Source organism: Myotis daubentonii, chromosome 3 (genome assembly GCF_963259705.1).
Source record: "Myotis daubentonii chromosome 3, mMyoDau2.1, whole genome shotgun sequence".
Lineage (NCBI taxonomy): Eukaryota > Metazoa > Chordata > Mammalia > Chiroptera > Vespertilionidae > Myotis > Myotis daubentonii.
Window position 1 is genome coordinate 122,312,231 of NC_081842.1, and position 16,742 is coordinate 122,328,972.

General features: G+C 36.3%; 1 protein-coding gene across 6 annotated transcripts in view; it reads right to left on the bottom strand.

The window, feature by feature from the left end:
* The window catches only part of EXOC2 (exocyst complex component 2), a 272,621-nt gene that overhangs the window by 77,152 nt on the left and 178,727 nt on the right, over nt 1-16,742 (bottom strand). For all 6 annotated transcript variants that reach the window (XR_009451902.1, XR_009451901.1, XM_059688403.1 and 3 more), the window contains exons 14-19: nt 9,680-9,745; nt 9,301-9,458; nt 8,801-8,922; nt 7,172-7,233; nt 1,184-1,264; nt 650-709 (exon numbers count right to left, since the gene is read on the bottom strand). Coding sequence is in view for 4 of the 6 variants with exons in the window: in XM_059688403.1 (XP_059544386.1) it covers nt 650-709; nt 1,184-1,264; nt 7,172-7,233; nt 8,801-8,922; nt 9,301-9,458; nt 9,680-9,745 (549 nt within the window). In the remaining 2 variants the exon portion in view is untranslated. The remainder of the gene's footprint in view (nt 1-649; nt 710-1,183; nt 1,265-7,171; nt 7,234-8,800; nt 8,923-9,300; nt 9,459-9,679; nt 9,746-16,742) is intronic.

The window sequence follows — 16,742 nt, forward strand, 5'->3', positions numbered from 1 at the left end:
ACAAAGAAGACAATGCTCTGAGTTTGGTGGGATCAGGAAGTATTATGAGCTTCTAAAACCAGGTGAAACCATTAATACTGATCCCTACTGACAACAAAAAATCAATTTGAAACACGCTTTAATCATAAAACAACCTGAATGGGCCAGAAGACATGGCAAAGTAATTTTGCTTCATGATGATGCACCATCACACACTTCAAAACCAGTTAAAGACACGTTAAAAGATCTTGTCTGGGAAGTATTAACCCACCCGCTGTGTTCACCAGACCTTGATCTTTCAGATTAGCACTTGTTCCGATTGATGGCACATGCACTTTCTGAGCAGCGCTTCAAAACGTACGAAGAAGTGGAAAATTGGGTCTCTGAGTGGTTTGCCTCAAAACAAGAAAAGTTCTATTGGGACAGTATCCACAAATTACCTGAAAGATGGGGGAAATGTGTAGGTAGCGATGGACATTACTTTGAATAAAGCACTTTTGATGTTTCTCTTGAAATTATCATGTTTTCTTTGATTACAAAATCTGCATTATTAATGGGTACAACTAGTACCTTTTATTAGTATAGATGTTATATATATTCTAAATAAGAGAAGGTTGAAAAATAATTTGCATTATTTCAAGCTCAGGGTACCAGTGTTTATAGTTATTACCTGCATGATATTGATGCTTAGTTGGCAAACCTCTTCCTGTGTTTTAGGTTGTTGAAAGACCTATAAGGAAGAATTTTGTTGAAAAATTTTATTTTGGACTTAGCTCAAACAAAACTTCTGTTTATGAAGTTCAATATAAAGAGTTAACACGTCGAAAAGTGCTTCTAGTGTGTATAACCTTATTCTGAAAAGGGCCATGTATCAAGAGCTGGACTAGGCAGTGAGTGTTTCTAATTACAGTGATTTTGTCCTGAGAAGACACAGACATGGAGCAGCTTAACACCACCTAAGTCACTTGTTTTGTCCGTATACAAAGTGTTAACAATGCACATAGTCTATCTACAACACCTACATTCACATTTTTAACTTCCATCAGCCTCTCTTGGAATCAAGAAAACAACCGCCTCTATATTTAAATGAAATTAAACAAGCCAAGCATTTCATTGTGCTGAAATGACTCAAAACTTTACAACTGATTGCCAACAGCTCATTGGGAAAGTCTGCAACAGAGGTTGACCAGAACAGAAAACTTACACTGGTTTCTCCAGGCTTGCAGTCTAGAACTCCTTTAAGTGATTGCAGAGAATGCACAATGCACTGTTCAAACTGATATGGCTAAAGGAAAAAAAACACACACACATATCATGTATCTTAAAATTCAAAGCAATCACTGGTTATTAAGACATTTAAAAAGTGAGTATGGACAAAAATTCTCAAATTTTCAGATTTATAGAAGGGAACAGAAACACAAACTGACAAATAACCTAGTCATCGAGATTTATGCTATGTTTTGCACTTTATATTTAAAATCAGGTGAATCTTGAAATTCTAAAGTTCATCAACTTCAATAAAAACAGAATTCAGGTATAACTAAAATTTTTCTTAAAAATTCTACTCTTCTGAGATGCAAATGATGTGATAAAAAGCAGATGTACTGCCTTTATATTTTAAATCCTGCTTGCAGGGTACAGTCTGAATGAGCTCCACCTCTTTTATATATATATATATATATATATATATATATATATATATATATATATTTTATTGAGTTTTTACAGAGAGGAAGGGAGAGAGACAGAGAGCCAGAAACATCGATGAGAGAGAAACATCTATCAGCTGCCTCCTGCACATCTCCCACTGGGGATGTGCCCGCAACCCAGGCACATGCCCTCGACCGGAATCAAACCCGGGACCCTTCAGTCCCCAGGCTGATGCTCTATCCACTGAGCCAAACCGGTTTCGGCAGCTCCACCTCTTAGATCAGTGATGGCGAACCTTTTGAGCTCGGCGTGTCAGCATTTTGAAAAACCCTAACTTAACTCTGGTGCCGTGTCACATATATAGACATTTTTTGATATTTGCAACCATAGTAAAACAAAGACTTATATTTTTGATATTTATTTTATATATTTAAATGCCATTTAACAAAGAAAAATCAACCAAAAAAATGAGTTTGCGTGTCACCTCTGACACGTGTGTCATAGGTTCGCCATCACTGTCTTAGATCTTCCACATTTCTGGTACTGTTAAAGAAAATTTAATGTTAATAATGATCTTGAAGAGACCAAGATCTTTAACTTAAAAAGCCATTATTGTCATTTTCTACATACATTATATCAGAAAATGAAACTTGAAAAATGCACAGCAAATGGTATTCAAGAAAAATTTGAATGAATCCTAACATCTTAGCTTCTAATTGCATTTAAGGTTTTACTTTGTGCTAGGCATTTTCCAGGTGATAGGAATATAAAAGACAGCCAGAATTCTCAATAAATGTATATTCTAGGGAGACACTAACCATAAAAGAATCAACAAAACTCTTACTTTTTGCTAAAACAAGTCAAAAGTACAGAAGTAAGACAAATGCAATCCCAAACTTATTGTCATGAAGTAAATAAGTAGAACTAAGAGGAAAATGGTGATGGAGGGGGATCTGTTCTAAATAGGAAGGCTAAAGAAGGCCCCTCTGAGACAGTGAAAACATTTCAGCTGAGGATTGAAGAACAAGAGGAACCAGCCTCTAAAAAGAAAAAGGAAGGAGGATGTGAGTTGGGGAGGAAGACAATATGTGCCTAGGCCACCTGGCGTGGCTGAGGAGCCATAGTATATCACAACCACTGAGCATGAGCTTGGAGGGCAAGAGATGAAGCTAAGGTGCAGATTTCATCCAGTGGTGTGGAACTGTGCAAGGCTCAAAGACCAATTAAATCAGCTCTGTGCAAAAATCAGCAGTCAGAATCTCTCCTCAATAGACATTTCAATCGTTAAAAGAGTTGGGGGGGAAAAGAAGAAAGAGACACCTGTATATAGTGTGTGTGTGTGTGTGTGTGTGTGTGTGTGTATGTGTGTGTGGGGGGGGGGAGGGGAGGCAAGCCTATTTTCTTATAAAAAGGAACCCAGACTTAATGAAAGCTAAAATAGTGCCTTTAATGCATTTTACTACTACATTTGGCAACTGCCAGAGGGCACCATAAAATACTTAAAAAGTAGAAGTACCAAAAAAAATAGCTAGTGAAGTTTATAGGATGAAATAACAACTGCACAGAGAGTATTTAAAGAGTCAAAATGTTTATTAGATACGTGATTTTATCCATTCAATGTACTGAACTCAAAAGGAATGAAAATCTAAAATGTTAAAATAGTAATAGAATTAAATTCAACATTCAACTGTGGATAGTTAAATGTTGAAGTTCACATGTGTGGTTGAGATTTCTTGTATTAAAATATGAACTAGGTTTTCTTATTTTTATTTTATATCTATACTAGAGGCCCAGTGCACAAATTCATGCACCAGTGGGGTCCCTTGGCCTGGCCTGTGGGATGGGGCTGAAACCAGTTCTCCGATATCCCCTGAGGGGTCCCGGATTGTGAGAGGATGCAGGCTAGGGTGAGGTACCCAGTCGATGCATGACTGGGGCCATGGAGGCTGGCCAGCCAGGGAGGGACAGTGGGAGGGCTCCAGGGGTGTCCAGCCTATCTCGCTTAGTCCCGATCGGCCAGACCACAGAAGCAAGCTAACCTACCAGTTGGATTCCCCTGGTGGTCAGCGCGCATCATGGCAAGTGGTTGAACAGCCTTAGCATTCATTAGTATATTACGCTTTGATTGGTTGAAAAAACGACTGGATAATTAGTATATTAGGCTTTTATTATATAGGATGAATACAATAAATGGATAGAGATACCAAAGATCCCAATGTATAGTTTCACTTCAATGGAAAGTAAATGATAAACATCTGCTATTTTTTTAAAATATATTTTATTGATTTTTTTTACAGAGAGGAAGGGAGAGGGATAGAGAGTCAGAAACATCGATGAGAGAGAAACATCGACCAGCTGCCTCCTGCACACCACCCCCACTGGGGATGTGCCCGCAACCAAGGCACATGTCCTTGACCAGAATCGAACCTGGGACCCCTCAGTACACAGGCCGACGCTCCATCCACTGAGCCAAACCGGTTTGGCTACATCTGCTATTTTTTTTTTTTCTAAAAGGACACAGTACTATCTCTGTGTCAGTGAATTACCAAATCAGCTGACCAAAAGGAATTACCACAAATTATTACAGTTCTTGCTGGGCCGGTGTGGCTCAGGGGTTGAGCTTCGACCCAAGAACCCAGAGGTCACAAGTCTGATTCCTGGTCAGGGCACATGACCAGGTTGCAGACTCAGTCCCCAGTAGGAGTGTGCAGAAGGCAGTCGATCAATGTTTCTCTCCCATCGATGTTTCTATCTCTCTATCCTTCTCCTTTCCCCTCTCTCTAAAATCAATTAAAATATATTTTAAAAAGTCATTTCAGTTCTTCTGGAGGAAGAAAATTATCAGAATTATCCACATTTTAAAAAGGGAAAAAATTTTTTCAACAGGAAAAAAAAAACAGGATGCTTTCAAACAGGCTACTTCAGAACACTTACGTGAAGTTCAAATTGAAAAAAATACTTGAGCTGAAAGAATAGTCATAATGAAGCAAAGCTGAATGTTCATTCCTTTAAGGAACATTTTCCCATCCCAGTCACAGGGAAAGAAAAACATAATCTCATTTCAAACAAACAAGACTGGTATTACAGAAATGTAAACGAAATATAAATTACAGGCATATAACTTAAGTCACTGTTAAGTAGTTTTAGGTAGTTAAGGAAAAAATACTCAAAGCTGGAGCCTAGACTTTATTCTAAGCACTGATTCACTTTCTCTCTTAAGTGAGGTTCATGCTGAATAGTTAAAACTGTGCTCAGCTTCATTAAGTCTATCATGTTAGTATGTTTCTTCAACATTTGACTAGAAGGACTGGCTGACCCCACGAGTGCAACTTCCTATAGGTCATTCATCTACAGGTTGTGGTGGGTTTAGTTTTTTGGCTTGTGTGTGTGTGAGATCAAACATGAAGTTAGTTATAAGAGGTTATGGTTTCTTACTATTATACTTAAAATTTAAGTTGACTACAAACAATTTTTATAGTAACCATTTCAAAGCATTTTCAAAGAGGCTTATCTACTCAAACAATCTTAGATGTGGCAGCCATCAGGTAAGCACACACTGGGGCCCCAGGTGTGACAGCTATCAGGTAAACACATTCTGGGCTGTATGTGCAAGAAACAGTAACCTAAAGAAGGACATAAAGCTAATACTTGTTTTATTGCTAAGTTTTGTTTTATTTATGGAAACTTTAAAAACTGTAAACAGATGCTCATTTTCTCAAATTAAATATATATATTATTTTCATTTCCACAAAAACTTATCTGAAACACAAATCAAAAACCCAGCATCAAAGGTAACTTTCTGTCTAATCTGTCTTGGCTGATTTCATCTGCAGTAAGTTTTTCAGTGTATGACGGTCTAATGATCCACTTTAGCCTATATTTCAGATTTTCTGTGATAATTAAGCAGGATAGGGTTCTATGAAATAGCTCTGAAAATATTAAGGCATAACATAAACTGAAGATACTATTCTATTATAGTGGCCTCAGTATTGTAGTTATGAATTTATAAATGAAACTCCTTTATATGTGTAGAAAGCTTTGTTCTACAGTGTCCCATTTAATCTTAACTAGCAACACTGTGAAAAAGTGCTCTGCTTCTTTAACTAGGGCAGAGGTTAAGTGGCTTCTTTAAGACTGCAAAGCTATGATATAGCAGAATTCAGGACTGAACCAGACTAGGATTCTAGATCCACTGCAGTACCTGTTCCACTACACCAGTGCTGTCCCACAGAAGTAATAATTTGAGCCAGAAACACAAGCCATGTATACAATTTCAGATTTTCCAGTAACCACATTAAGAGAACTAGAAGAAAAAAACAATTTTAATATAATTTATGTAATGAAATATATCAAAATATTATTTCAACATGTAATATAAAAAGTTGAGATATTTTACATTCTTTCTTTTTGTAGTCAGTCCAAGTCTAAGAGCTTTAGTTAGTTAAATTAAAAATACTCAAAGCTGGAACCTTTGAGGGTATTTTCAAATCTGATGTGTATTTTACATGAGCCACGTTTCAAGTGGCTGCCATGCTGGATAGTGCAAGGTCTGCCCATACTCTTTCCTCTTTTGTATTTATATACAAATCATTATGAAAAATAGAATAAACCAAATGAATCAAAACAGATCTTTATAAAAAATAATTCCTTTAAAATATAATCACAATGGAATTATTTAAAATAATAAGTTCCCTTAATTTCAACCATGATTTAATTTACAAAAATGTGGAAACACCGCTGTTCTAAATCACATTGTTACATACAAAGGAAGGTGAACTGTAGATATTTTTATTAACTTAAGAAGGAACCTTGGCTTTGGAGAAACAGAGGAATAATTTCAACTTGTCAAAAATTCTTCAACTCTCAAAGGAATACTGTCAATAAGAAGTGCAGAAATTTGAGGAAATGTAATATTTCATGGGATTATTGCTTCTCAACAACCTGACTAAAAAAAATCATGGGGATATAATGTACAGCACAGGAAATACAGTCAATAACATTGTAATAACTTTGTGGAAAAAATGGTGATAATAGAGGGAGGGAGAAACCTGACACGATAAATGATGAAAACTATTTTCAAAGGTATTTTGAAAACTTAAAAGTCCCATATGAAAAGAGGATGATCCTTCTGAATGAAGATCACAGCTACCTGGCATGTGTATGCATCTGGAGAACTTTGACGTTGTTGTTTTGGCTCAGAAGTCAGCAAAAGCATTTTTTTTAATCCTGCTTTTATGAAAAATTCATATTGCTGGGTAACTTAGAATTAAGCATAATCTATTAAAAATGCAATGCAAGCAAAAATAGTGATACAATGAAAAATGGTTATTCTAAAAAAATCTACTTTTCATTAATTTTTAAATATGTGTGGTTCAGCAAAAATGACTCTGAGAAGAAAACTTTAAGAAATTTATATTTCTCTTTCCAGAAACTATTTGGAATTGTAATACAGAAAGCGCATGCTCCATATTAATATAATAAATCGTTTATTTTGAATATAATATACACTAATGAGTCATCATTTAAAAGAATTTAAACTTACTAGAGAGGTCAACCCTTCATTATCGACAATCCAGTCTTCCTTTTCAGCTAATTTCTTTATTTCTATAGGGAGAACACACACACACACAAGTACTTTTTATTGTGGTTATTTCACTGAACTTTATAGAGATAAAAATCTATGGGTTATGGTTTTTAATTGTTTTTTACAGGTTTGTAAAAAATTGGTGAAAGTAGGTACAGAATATAATTCTGGTTAACTCAAGGATTTAAATGTGAATTATTCACTAGATTTTTCTAATAAAACATTAATGTAAGGAAAAAAAAAATTTTAATATAATTTTATTTTTATTTTTTTATTTTTTGGGGGGGGAGATAAACACAAATTATACTTTATTTTATTTATATATATATTTTAACTTCCTTCTGAGATTTTATTTGCTGGTTTGTTTTATTTTTTTGTTTGTTTGTTTTATTGCTTAAAGTATTACAAAGAGTATTACATATGTCTCCTTTTTCCCCCACCCTTGACAATCCCCTGGCCTCCCTTACCCCCCATTGTCTTATGTCCATTGGTTATGCTTATATGCATGCATATAAGAGATCAACTGTAAGGAAAATTTTTGACTACATAACCCAATTTGGAGAATGCGAGGCTAGGTTTAATAATAACTTTAGATAATTTATATTTATTCAGCACTCTTGATAACTATCTAATATTTCCCCCCTAAAATTTCTAATAAACAATGTAGATTCTGTTTTAATCCTTTACATTCCTGACAATGGCAGTCTTATTCTCACTTGGCTGAAGGAATGCCTTTACCATTGCGTCTGTTTCAGGTCCCTGAGAGGAGGAGGTGATGAATTAAGAGGACACTATTCAGTTTCTCACCTGATTCCATTCCCTTTCTGTTTATAGAGTGCATTAGTACAAATTCTGTACTAATAGAAATTAATGATGATAGTCCTGATGGTAGACAGTAATGGTTTATGTCATTTATAACATTTTTGAATTTTTTAAAAAATATTTAATACCAAAAGAGTAGCTCTGAGACAGCAGGGGGGGTGAGGGCATGTGCTGGATGGTGGAAGCGGCCGGAGAGAGGTCAATGGGGGAAAAAGGAGACTTATGTAATACTTTAAACAATAAAGAACTTAAAAAAAAAGAGTAGCTTTATTAAAAAGATAATCTTAATTGTTCTAATTGTAGGTAAAAATCCCCCAAATTCTAGAAAGTATAAAGAAAATGATCATCACTTATAATTTCTATTTCCTGAAGAACCACTGTTAAGAGTCTTCTAATTTTACATTGGTATTTCTAAATTAAACTTTTAAAACACAGATATATATTTTTAATAATGGCATAATACTTTATATACATTTTATATTTTACTTTTTCTACTTAGTATTTGCCTTTTAAAAATAAGGATTTTTTTTGTACGTAAAAAGTTTTCAAGTATATTCATCTTTATTTCTGCATGGCTTGGTATCTCAAGTTTTTGAAAAATTACTTTTGAAAGAATTCTATTGAGCAGCATTCTTTAGACAGATGGTCTAAAATATTCAAATTTCCATAAAAGTAATTTCTTGTTTCAAGGATTTGGAAGCTAGAAAGAGGGAGATATTCAGGTAATCATTGTCTAGTAAATGTCATCAATTTTTCTTAACATACCTTCTGCTGTGTGTTGCAATGTGACCATTACACAACGTACTCGGAGATCCAAAATGAGATCCTGGATAGTCTGTAACATGTCATTAGGAATTTCAAGGGCAGTCAGTGATTCATAAGTAAGCCTGTAAAATAAACACACCAAAAAAAAGTAAGTGAGTGGAGTGCAATCACAAAGCAGCCCCTTGTCATCATTTTGGTCATCCTATAATGAATGATTCATTATGGAGCTTAAAAGCTACAATATTATGTTGAAAATAAAGTAAAAGTAAGACCATAAGAGGGATTATAACAGTAACACTAAATTAAACAATAAAGGATGCATATCAAATGTAAGACCAGGAAGGTTTAAGGGACTGCTAGATGACACATGGGAAACAGGGGATGCAAAGGGCACAAAGTAAAATTCTTCATAAAATGTATTAAAAATCATATCACATCATGAGTATTTTTTTAACAGTAAAAAAGATTTATCCTTTTCAGGAAAATGTGTCCATATTTACCTTATGGTCTGTATGACATGAGCGAGCCACTGTCCAGAGAGCTCAGACTTCACCTCCCAGCCTCCATACTGCCTTACTCCACCCTCTGGGATGCTAAGTGGGAGTAGTGCTCCACGGATCAGCTTCACAAGACTCTGCATTACTTCCTGAATCATTTTCTAAACAATAATAAATAAATCGAAGGATTCTGCTTGAGTTATGATGAATATCTTGAACATAAAGTCTTCTACTATGAGTGTGGGGGGGGGGATTAATGGGAGGGGATAAGGACACATTTGTAATACCTTAACTAATAAAGAATTAAAAAAAATAAAGTCTTCTACTATGATTGAAAAAACCTTACCTTGTGAAAAATTCTACATACTTACCCTTAACTTACCTTAAAATCATTTTGTCTTTGCCTGACATTCTTTGATCTTTCAATCTGGCCTGACTTCTCAGCAGTCTTGAAAATTAAAAAACAAATGAACTTTTATTTTTAGAAATAATTTACAAAAATAAGAAATGCTCTAGGGGTTGTATATAAAAAAGTATAAAATCCTATATAATAAAACCCTAATATGCAAATCGACCGAAATATGGCAGAACAACTGGTCACTATGACACGCACTGACCACCAGGGGACACTCAACGCAGCAGCTGACCTCTGGTGGTCAGTGCACTCGCACAGGGGGAGCGCAGCTCAGCCAGAAGCTGGGCTCACAGCTGGTGAGCACAGTGACTACAATGGTGGTGGCAGGAGTCTCTCCAGCCACTGTGGCAGGTGGACATCCCCCATGGTGTCCTGGACTGTGAGAGGACACGGGCCGGGTTGAGGGAGCCACCCCTCAGTGCACGAATGTCATGCACTGGGCCTCTAGTATGATTATAATTTGTTTAAAAGGAATGTATAAGAAATAATCTAAATTTCTGATTAAAGAGTAACTAATCAGAAAGCCATTTTTATTACAAGAAGTTTTTCATCTTCCTAAAACATTAAGTACAATTCCCATAAATGAACCTAAGTATTAACTGAGACTACCTTTTTTATAGGAAAATTTCATGTCATTTTCATTAAAAATTTTATACACTTAGTCTGATCAGCACGCTCCATGGTTGAGCACCTACCTATGAATCAGGTCACAGTTTGATTCCCGGTGAGGGCACATGCCCAGGGTTGCGGGCTCGATCCCCAGTGGAAAGCATGCAGGAGGCAGCCAATTGATGATTCTCTCTCATCTTTGATGTTTCTCTCTCTTTCTCCCTCTCCCTTCCTCTACTAAATTAATAAAAATATATTTTAAAAAATTTATATGCTTAAACCTAAAAGTATCATACCTATGATAACATTCTCTAAATCATTTCTCACAGACAAGGGTGGACATAAAAGAAAGAGTAAATTCTGGATTAATATCTAGTAATCTCAGGACATCCATTCCATTCCCTTGACAAATATTTATAAAGTATTATATCTGACATTTTATTTTTTAAAAAATTACAAATCATTGCTCTTCTTCAGAGGTTTTACAGTTTACCTTAGTAGAAAATCTATTCTAAAATTAATTTTTACCTGTTTACTGAGAGCCATTATTTCATCTGATATTTCTCTTCTCCTTAAGATGTAGATGACTACATTGCATTGATTCAAGAGAAATCTATTCAATTGGATTTCAGTTAACTTTTCATTACCGAAGTTTCTAATAACTAAATATTATTATATAAAATGCCTTTGAAGGGCAGACGTAGGAACCTTTCCAAATAAAGAAGTAGTAACAAAAAGTAGTATAATGTAAAAGAAAATTCTCATATCTCATTAACATAATGCAAAAGTTATCCTTTAAAGTTAAAGCATTCATGTATTATTGGTTAAAGACAAGTAAAGTACTTTCATGCTAAGAATAATTGCATTACAAATGATTATATTGACTTGAACTTAATTTTAAAACGTAAGTAATGTTATATATATTTTATATATAAGCTAGAAACATAGTGTATAGAGTTGGTTTATATAATGAACATTACTGACGTGAATACATGAAAGAAGAGTAAGGACTGCAAATGTTTTCAACAAAAATATCAGACATACCTGATAAAAAGTGGTCAATATACACAGATATACAACTCTGATTTACACTTAATTTAAAATTGTATATTAAAATATGCAGCTTTTATCATTTTTCTTTGTAGAAATGCACTTTTGCTTTGAAATAACTGAACTTTAGTTTTTGAGAAAAACTAAACCCCAAATTTATTTACTTCAGTAATAATTCAATAAACAAATTCCTAAGGTTATTGGAAAACAGCACTCACAATTTTTTGTATACTGAGATTTAACTCAGAAATTGATGTTTTTGTCCCTTTATTTTTTAAAATATATTTATTGATTTTTTACAGAGAGGAAGGGAGAGGGATAGAGAGTCAGAAACATTGATGAGAGAGAAACATTGATCAGCTGCCTCCCGCACGCCCCCCACTAGGAATGTGCCGGCAACCAAGGCACATGCCCTTGACTGGAATCGAACCTGGAACCCTTCAGTCCGTAGGCCAACGCTCTATCCACTGAGCCAAACCAGTCAGGGTTTGTCCCTTTATTTTTAAGGCAAATGAGAAGTAACTGAAGTACCCTATAGCTACAGTGAGAAGTGACTAGAGGGATAGAGGTAGGAGCATGAGCAGCTAGAAGAGTGCTGTGCTAACCCAAGGAAGCAATGACAGTGTCTCGGGCTAAAAGAGGTGCACAAAGGATCCCTGTGGATAGCTTAGTTACAGGCTTCTGAGGCAGAACTGACTGAACCCAGTCATTCCACTGGGTGTTTCAGTGAGAAAGGAGAGATATAAAGAGTGACTTCCATCTGAGTCATGACCACTCAGGTAAGTCCAAATGGCCCTGTTGTCTGTTAGCCTACTTTCTGTTTCTGTCAGTGTGATGCTCTGATTCAAAACAATACTTGGTGAAAGAGTGGCCCAGGTGTGGAAAAGCAGACACATGGTCCCTGCTTGCTGAGCTGATAAAGAACTATTCTCTAAACGCTGAGGTTTTATCAGGTTTTGGTTTTAAGCACTTATTCTTTTTCCTTTATACTCTCTCACTAATTTATTCTTATTCTCATAGCTTCAAATATCATTTCTATATAATGCCTTCCTAGTTTGGGCTCTGCACCCAACTCCAATGTGTGTGTGGGAGGGGGATATGAGAGGTTCCCCACACCAACAAACAATTCCCCAGATCCTAGCTGTGTGTCCTATAATTCAATTCAATTCTGACCCTACCTGGAGTCAGATTCCACAGTTAACAGTTCAGTTCTATAAGACTTACCCTCTCCGCAACACACACACACACACACACACACACACACACACACACACACACACACACAACTTCAGATGCCAATCATAAGCCCAAGTTGTCAACTGACTGCAACTGACTGGGTACAGACTAGAGGTTCCTATTAACCCCTCCTTGGTTCCAGTAATTTGTTAGGATGTCTCAGAGATCTCAGATAAATGTGATACTTATTAGATAACCAGTTACTATAAAAGAATGTAACTCAGGAACAGACAGATGAAAATGATGCACAGGGCAAGGTATGGAGAAAGGATGTAGAGCTTCCATGACCTCTCTGAGCAGGCTACACTCCCAGAATCTCCATGTGTTCACCAACCTGAAGCTCTCCGAACCCTTCCTTTTGGGGTTTTATGAAGGCTCTGTTGACCACTGGCCACAGGTGATTAAGCTCAGTCTCCACCTACTTAGGAGGTCTGGAGTGAAAGTTCCAACCATCTAATTACGTGGTTGGTGTCTGGGCAATGAGTACCTCATCCTTAGGTGGGGACCTAAGCCACCTCAACAACATAACAAAAGATACCTTTATTAGTCCTCACTGCAGAAATTCCAAGGATTTTAAGAGCTCTGTGCCAGGATGAAGACAAAATAGATATTTATTATAAACTAGAGGCCTGATGCACGAAATTCGTGCAAGAGTAGGTCTTCCTTCCCCCAGCTGCCAGCACCGGCTTCCCTCTAGTATCCGGGACCTGGGCTTCCCTCGCAGCCCCAGTTTCGTCTGGTCTAATTAGCATATTATGCTTTTATCATTATAGATTATATCTCACACTTTCAAATTTATATATATAGCCCAAATCTTTCTTCTGACAATTTGAATTTCTGATTTCCTATTTGAATAAATCACAGGAATTTCAAACTCAAAACATTAAAATAAAAAACTGATATTTTCCTCCACCTACGTTCTTTCTCAAATCTTTCTGACTGTACAAACGGCGTACCTATTCACTTGGGAGCCTGTGGGAGCTGTATCTGAATCCCTGTCCTCGTCAACCTCATGTGATCCATCAGTAAGTCCAGTTAAACCTACTTCCAAAATACAAATAAAATCTGTAATTTTCTCTTCAACTTTACCAACAAAACCTTAATACAACCACTGTTTCCTGGCTGGATGGCCTCAAGAGCATCCCCGCCTTGACTTCTGGCCCTGCCAACTCATTCTTGAGCAGGCAACCAGAGTGGTCCTTTTAAAACTGAAAAACTTGGTCAGGTAACTCCACCACTTAACGTTTTTCCATGGCTTCCCACAGCACCTAGAATACAAACTCTTTACCCTGCCAGCTCCTCAACCTCAGCTCTTGCTTCTCTTGGTAAACCCGCCCACTGTTGAGTATACTCTGGATGCTGTGACTTTCTTTTGCCAAGCTCCTGTCCTCAGTTTTGTGTGTGCTGCTCTCTCTGTGCATTCTTCCCCTGATCCTTTGTGAGGCTGTTTCCTCCTCATGTTTGAAGTTTCAGTTTCAATATCATCTCCTCAGAGACCTTCCTTGATCTCCATATCATAGGATGTTCTTTAACTTAAGACTCTATTTGTTTCTATTATAGATGTTCAAAAATTTGGGATGGAGTAGAGAGGTCATATTTGCATTGGTCACTATTTTAATCATATTATATGTATGTATATTAAAATTGTGTATTATATGTATACATGTATGTGTGTGTGTGTGTGTGTGTTTCAATACCTGGCACATAGAGGCTACTAAGGGCATTCAATAAATATTTGGTGAATGAAGTATCACCAAGGGTTAGAGTTCTTCAGAACATCCTGGAATACATATCAGAAAGCTGGATGGTCCTGAATGCTACTGGGTTCATCGAAAGGCCTTTAGAACACCTCAAGTCCTGAGTTGCCACTTGGAAGACTGACCCTTTGAAAGTGCATGGGGCATAACCCTGTGAAATGCTCCTGAAATGTACATCAGATCCAATGCATCTCCTGGAGTCTTAAGATGTCAACAAAAGGGAGGACCAGAGGTTTAAGAATTTTGTGTGACTCCTGGGGGTTGGGAGGACTGTTTTAGATGTGGAATTCAGATGTTGCTGAGGAACCCAGCACCTACTGCGATGTCAGGAGGCACAGAACACAGGCATCCTGTACTGGGAAATCTATGTTAAGGATTTAGTGATGGTTAATTCTTTGTGTCAACCTGACTGGGCCATGGGGACTCAGAAATTTGGTTACACATTACTCTGGGTGTTTCTGTGAGGGTGTCTCTGGGTGAGATTAAAATTTGAATTCGTAGGCTGAAGGAAGCAGCTTGCCTTCCTCAATGTCGGTCTCATCCAATCAGTGGAAGGCCTGAATAGAACAAAAAGACCAAAGTAAGGGGGGATTCTTACAGCTTGACTGCATGAGCTGGGACACTGGCCTTTTCCAGCCCTCAGACTAGAACGGAAACATTGGCAATCCCCGGGTCTCAAGCCTGCTGGCCCTCGAATAGAAACTATAAGTGGGCTCTCCTAAGTCTCCAGCTTGCTGACTGCAGCAGATAGTGGGACTTGTTAACCTCCATAATCATATGAGCAAATTCCTCAAAGTCTCTTTCTCTTGATATATACCGTTGATATAGGGTATTGGTTCTGTGTCTCTGAACCCTAATACCGACCTCATTTAGTGTGTGGTGGAGGAAGGGATGGAACTCTGAAAGTAAGGTGTCACTTGTCTCAATGAAGGGTCATACCAGTGTTAAATTGTTAAGTATCTTGACTGTCAAATGGTGTCTTTTCTAGTTGTATCTGCTATAGTACCTAAGACTGAACTTTTCACATAGTGGGCTCGTTCAATGGGAAAATTATTTCATAGTCCTTTGTGAAATAGTTTCAAATCAAATAAAAAAGTGAGAATCAATTATTAAAATACATCATACTAGAATTAAGGCTAAATTTTGCCCAAACAATTTTGTCCACCAAACATGTACTAATGAATGCATGATGCCATCTACTGCACAGAATAATTTTATAAACCTCAAGAACCTGTCTCAAAATACATGAAAAATGGAAGGGATAGGGGAATTAGTTATAAGGCATACCTTTTGCAACTGTTAATTAAAAAAATAACTTATTGTTTTAATTTAATGAATTAAACACCTCCAATATACTGAATTTTGTAAGGTTTGTTCTATTTTTTAATCCAATTTTAGAACATAAAGTGCTATTTACTTTTAAAAATTCTGATTCCCACTATTTAAAAATTATTTGGATGCTTTAAAATTTTTCACCCCAAAATACACTGTCTTTAAAATATATCTAAAGATGAGATCTTAACCTACTATTAACCATTTCGTTAACTAAAAACCTTAACTCTTTCCTGCACACGCAGACCAAAACTACTTTGTGGTGAGACCAACGGCTAGATTTCACTGTTTTGATTCACATAAGTTACTTCACATGGGCTTGACTGGTTTGAAGAACTGACTATTTTTTAAACTGTTGAAAACTCCATCTAAATCTTCAACGGATGGGCTCTTAATAAAACAAAATAATTCTGTAACAAGAAAATAAGAATTTGCAAGTACATTGAGTTTTTTCAATATTACAGCGCTTTCTTTTATGAGATTAAATAGCAACTATTAAAAGCCCAGAACTCTTCCCAATTTTAATTTTATTACGTTTCTAGATCTCACTCACAGACTGAAATGGTAGACACACTTTCCTAACTCATCCATCCCTTTCTACTGCCCTTTGGTGTCTTTCTAGCTTTTTAATAGAGAGTAGTTTAAAAACATACCCAAATTTGTAGATAAATTATCTATAATAATAAAAGAGTAATATGCCAATGAGACTGGAAGTCCTTCCGGACGACCTTCCTAACTAAGTCGGGGCTGCAAGGGCCAAGCACCTTGCATGCATTTCATGCATTGGGCCTCTAGTATTTAATAATTACTATAAACTTTTAAGAACATTTTATAAATATGAATAGGTAGAAATACCATAAGCATATCCAACTCAATACAACTAATTAAAACCATTTTTTCAGTACTAATGTTCTTGAGTTCAGAAGTAGCTTATTTATTTCACAACTAGGTATAACCTATAAGGAAGGAAAATGTATTCCCTTCCCTAAAATATCTCAGGTCAAAAATATGTGGGAATTTTACAAACTCTAAAAACAACCGGAATA